The 6,000-nt window shown below is 34.9% G+C and overlaps 1 protein-coding gene across 1 annotated transcript in view; it reads left to right on the plus strand.

Moving 5' to 3' along the window:
* The window catches only part of SGCZ (sarcoglycan zeta), a gene marked incomplete at both ends in the record, with an annotated part of 486,557 nt that overhangs the window by 480,200 nt on the left and 357 nt on the right, over positions 1-6,000 (plus strand). The window contains 1 exon segment of the mRNA XM_082315901.1: positions 3,981-4,080. Coding sequence (XP_082172027.1) covers positions 3,981-4,080 — 100 coding nt within the window.

Here is a 6,000-nt window from a genome sequence, read left to right on the forward strand (position 1 = left end):
ATTAATGTGTAAGTTAATTTATAGTAAAAAGCACTTTTATGTAGAAATCTACAGTCAAAATACAGTGTTCCCAAACTACAAAAGCAAAGTGGTTTAAGTGACATTACCCATCTTTGAACTGTTTGTTCATGGGCAAATTTTGAAGACCAACACCATAAGCCATTTTATTAGAAAGAGAAAAAGAAGTGACAATGAATGATTTATTATATAAATAAAATATTTTTCCATTAATATCACATTTTAATCTAGTTCTGATTTGAATGGTAATTAATTAATAAGGTTTTGTACTCAGTAGACCAAGCACAAATATTCCAAATACATTTCCAGATTGGATACATAAATCACAAAGAAGTCACATCTGCCCTGATTGAATGAATTTGCAAAGACTTCTAATATCACGTAGAATTTGATTCTGGGAATTCTTCTGTATGAGACTACCATTGGCATTCCATAAGCACTGGAACTTGTAAACTTCTACTGGTCAACCTTCACAGTAACCCCATTTGATCATCCCTGAAAATTATTTCCTTAATAGAAATAAATATACCAGAAAGTTTTTGCTTCAGTAGTCACCCTTATAAATTACACTGGGGTTATAACTGCGAAGTTACAATGTATGTTTGTGTTTATTTAACATTAATTTACAAAAATGTGTACTTAAAATGAAATATAACTCTTACAAACACCACTTCAGTACTGAAGAGTCAAAACATAAATTCTTCCAATCAGGCAGGAACTGTACACTTCACTAATGTGCAATGTTATATTTAACATATATATATATATATATGTTAGTTTCCAAATCATTTTCAGTTGCCAGTAGTTCCAGGCATAACATGGAGGTGGGAATGGGAGCAATGTTAACAAAAGAAGAAACTTGCCAGGGTGGCTCTGTCCAGGTGTATCGGGTATAATCTTTAGAAAAAGAACATTCACCACACCAGACCACACTTGGGCCTAAAGGTCTCATTTGTCTTGTGGTCAATTGATCTTACTCCTGTAGCGAATACATTTTCAATACACAGGTTGTACTAGATCTTTTGGTCTTCTCTGAATATTTAATATATTCAGTTTCATCCCAGTCATCACATTCATTTCACTGTTTAACTGTTCCTCAATACTATTAATCATTATGACAGATATGATTCCAGATATTGTGCCAGCATATGTTTAGATTTTACAGTATGTATTCTATCAAGTTAGTATTTTAATTTTCCATTATGATTTTTTTTTTTTTTTCTTTCTCTCAGAACTATCTTTCAGATTTAATGAAAGCTGGTTTAGGTGAATGGTTCTAAAATAAACGTCAAAAGCACAGATAAGAGTTAGACCAAATGGCCCACGTGAACTAAAGTACTGCAATTTATCCTATAGTTCATCTTCACCTTGAATGTTAAAACATACCGGCATTGAAAATTACATAGTTGAGTCTAGTGACCCAATCTATAATCATCTTTGTATGTATGCTTCTGATAACATATGCAGAAGAGCAAAAAGACTAGACAAAATCTTGCATTGTTATAATTCAGATATATTCAGACTAATTCTGAAGAGCCTATGGGAATCCAAAAGGTTTATTTAGTAAGATGTCATTACAGTCTCCTCATACTGGTTGATGAACACCAACCTTTCATCTTTCCTTCTTTCTCCCACATTCCCTCTGGTTTCCTGCCATTACTTATCTACATTAGCCCTGAAATATGCCTTTGCAGCTCTGTAGAATTACCTGTCTAATCAAACTGTACACAAATACAGAAAGTTCTTCAATGCTTATAAATCCTAACTCCTTCATTTGTCTTTATCAATTTAGCGTATCATCTCCTCTCTCGAGAGGACTTAGTCAAGGACCCAGTGGAGAACTTCTATACATAGCAGGTTCATATCTCTGTATGCAATGGCTTGTAGGAATTTTTTACCTCATGCCTATATCTTGCCCACTGAAAGTTCTCTCTTTCAATTTAGTCCTTTGGTTTGTAGATAATCTATATTTTCTGGCTTGTCTTCCTTTCCCTTTTCCTCTCACTGTTCAGATTAACAACACAGTCTGATGAGCAGATGACTTGCAGATCTCTGTTAGCAAAAAATGTATGTAAAAGAGTACAATTTTTCCATTCCTATCACACGCCCTACAGGCTGTTTCAGTTTACCACTTTAATTAGTCAGAAATCGGGTCTACTTTTAAATATTATAGGGCTAATATATTTTTCTCGGCACTAAGATGCACAATACAAAGCAGTGATCTAGTATTTCTAAACCTTAAATATTTAGAGGGAATGATGCTGCTCAGTGCTCTGCTGTCTGTGAAATAGCATTTCTCTGAGTAGCTGCTGCCTTTTCCATTTTGTAATCTCTCAGTCAGTCTCCTACAATGTTTCAAGAATGGATAGAAGTTTTGTTTTTATCCTTGCCTATTTATCTGCTGAGGTGTGAGACTCTTCCCGAAAGAGCATGATGGGCTTGCATGGCCTTGATGTATATGAAATATTAAATGGCTTATCTCATACCTTTCAAAGCACAAAAGATTAGAGAAAGATTGTGTATACAGGCACTTCCATTAACTACGGTCATCTAGCAACAGTGTTCCCTAGGAACATAATACTGTTCAGTTTTTGTGTCTTGCCACTTGTTCCCTTCTCTTTAAACACCTCATAACATCAGGCATAAAACAGTAAATAGTTTAACTTTTACTGATGTTGGAGGACTTTTCGGCCATGAATTTCAGTCTTTAGTAGATGATAGGAAGGGAGAGGGTATATCATCAAACACGGACTATGTTCCTCTGAAATTCCTTACATATTGGACTACTATGATGAGATATTTGGACCCCTGCTTAACTAATAGATAGCAAGGTTGCATCTGTAAATTTAGTCTTTTATTTATAACCTTGACAGCGTATGTACAGAGTAGATTTTAATGCTGGCTTTAAACCATCTTTATTAATCTTCATCTTGGGCTTCCCCAGGGATTAGCTATAGGAGTCTGTTTAAATTGCACAGCCTTCCCAGCTTTCTGCAAAGGCATAGAGCTTGTTAGACTCAAAGCAGCAGATACACCCTCACAAGAAGCCACTTCAGTTTTTCTCAGACGCCGTACCCTGGTATCCACATTGCTCACCAGATGTTCTGGGATGAGTGCTGGGACAGGACCTGATAGCTACTGCTCGAGATTATTACACCAGAAAAACCTGGATTGATCTACGTCACAGTGTGACATTTGTAAGCACCAGTGGAAAAGCAGGCACACCTATGCTTAAAAAGATCGTTTAATTTAATGAGCAAAATAACTGAGCTACATTGTATTGTAATGTGCGTTGGAGTAAGGTCCACTGGATTAAAGTCTTAGAGCAGTACACTACAGAACATCTGCAATGAGGGCGTGCAGAAGCGTAGCTGTCCTGATGTAAACAAACACATAAAAATATTGAGCTCCTAGAAAAAAGATCTTGACATATATGCCCTCTGATTTGTTCTGAGTTAATTCTTGTTTGAATAAAGATATGTCTTTTAGAACCCATTTAATTTTGATTTACATATGTCTCATGATCCTTCCCCATCATCACTGCAGCTAAACTGTTAAAATGGCCAGTCACACGCTCTGTCAAAAGTACAAATAGCTAATCTTGTATTGTTGTTGGATTTTCTTACATGTATGTCTTCTACACTGAAGTGCCTTTTATTATCACATATATAATATTCTAATATCTCCTGCTTCCATTTTTTTTAAAAAAAAGCACAGAAATAGTCTTTTTCTTATCTTCTTTGATATTCCAAGTATATCAGAGCTTACTGAAAATCAGTATTAAAAGTCCAAAAGACTGCTCAGATTTTTTTGAGATCTATTTGTTAAAAGTTATCAAGAGCTGTTGATTAAAAGTATATGACATTACTGGCTCCTGTTTAATATCCTGTTGAGTTACCGTTGAAATTGAAAGTATTTTATCACAGTCATGTTCTGACATCAATACTTGATCTTTCTCAAAGTACAGAACTATACTGAGCACTATTCTGTATAAAAGATACACGTATACTTACATAGAGTTTACACTGTTGAATGCTGCTGGATTTTTACGCAATACTATTGGTAAGTCCACCATTGCTGTATTAATAGTGGACTTGTTAACATTTCATTTATTCTTGATATGAAAAATGAAAGAGTACTTTTTATTACCCATCACTCCACTGACCGATGATTGTCCCTTTGTTTCCTTCCTACATTTTACCAATTCCTAGCTTATAGTTTGCTATCAAATTCTTTTTTTCCATCTGTTAGTTTTCTTATTATGCTTGCTTTAGTTCTTTCACATTTACTCCTAGCTGAGCTGAATGTTTTTACATGTGTAATCTTTTTTTTAGTTGTAATTCTATCAGAATATTATTAAATTCTTCGCAACACCATCCACATTTCTTCCATCTAAATTATTTCTGTGGGTGTTTTGACTCCTAATTATTTCAGGTCTATGATACTGGACTTTGAAAGCAGCAATGCATGTATGTGTGTGTAAATACATCATTCCTTTGTCGTATAAATTACAGAACAAAGATAATAATTTTCTGCATTTTAGTTTTGTAATCAATTCCTCTATCAGTCAGGGTGTGAATTAAAACAGGCATCGTGCCATGCAGTTGTCACCTGTGCCTCTGAGATTCTCCCTCTCTGTCCCTTTTAGTGTAAATTCCCAGTGATGACAGAATCTTTCTCTGGGGGCTGGAGAACTAGCAATGATGGGGGGGTTATATTGTTTTGGCTTACTTTCAGCTTGTATTTCCTTCGATGATCCCAGTCATTTACAATGCTTCTGCTGTGAATGGTAACATGACTGTGCATCAGTCTTTGTATGGGATTTTATCTGGTCTTCTCTCCTCAAATTTTTCGCAGCCTTGTCTCCTTCACTTCTCTCCAGCAGAGGCTTAGTAGTGCTTCTGCGCTGCTTTTCTGCCCATACGACTGATTTTATCATAAAATAATACTTGCTTCCTGTAGAAAAAAAAAACAATACATGCCATATCTCCCCAGATTCTTTACATGTACTGCCAACACTGTGATATAATGGTGTTAAGTTGGCTTTGTTGATCTTCAATACCTTATAAAAAGCACTAGCAAGTATTTAAGGAACTCACCTTTTCCTAAGCTTCGTACTGTTATCTGCAGGGCTTAAAGCCATTTTGATTTGTTACCTGTCTTCTTAAAGTTCATAGTCTGCACCTGAGGTAATGACTGATCTTACTTTGGCTCTCATTTACTCCTTCCATGAATAAAAAATAAACTTTAAGCAGCCGGAAACTCGTCTGTTTGTGGCAGTGGAAGACATGGGTTTTTCCTGCTTTACTTACCTAATTTCATTACATCGTTTATTCAACACCCTGAAAATGTAACATAAGTGTAAGTAAGTATTGCAGAACTCTGTACAGATTCATGAACATTACTGGTATTTACAGGCTGATACTGACTTATGTTATTTCCAATGGAAGGAAATTAAAAAAAAAAAACAATATTTTTTTAATTGTATTCAACATTCAGAAACAAATGGGAATAGCTTGATGACCTTCTTAATAAGATTTTAACCTGAAATCTTTTCTCCTCTTAATTTAGGTCAAATAAGCTCCTTATTTTGTGCGTATGACTCTGTACCCTTGTTTAATTATTCTCTGGATGTAGCTATTGTTAAGCCCCTACAATTTAGCACAGTTCAGCACATATTTCCAGCTGCTTACAGGAACACACTGGGGAATATGCTTTAATATCGCTTCATACTTATTAAAATACAAATTCTTCAGGAGCAAGGATGTGCTACTGCCATGAATGAATAAATTTTAATCAAATAATGTACAAGTGAAAATTCAACCTATTTAAGAATGTTGTCAGAATGTTTTTGTATGACACTGCTTGTATCTGAATAAATATGTTGGGTGAAGTATTTGCATACACTGTAATAATGAGTGTTAATGGGTATACAAATACACAGAGTTGAAAATAAGAAATGTTGACAGCTTTTTATTTCTA

Source organism: Platalea leucorodia (genome assembly GCF_965183815.1).
Source record: "Platalea leucorodia genome assembly, chromosome: 6".
Lineage (NCBI taxonomy): Eukaryota > Metazoa > Chordata > Aves > Pelecaniformes > Threskiornithidae > Platalea > Platalea leucorodia.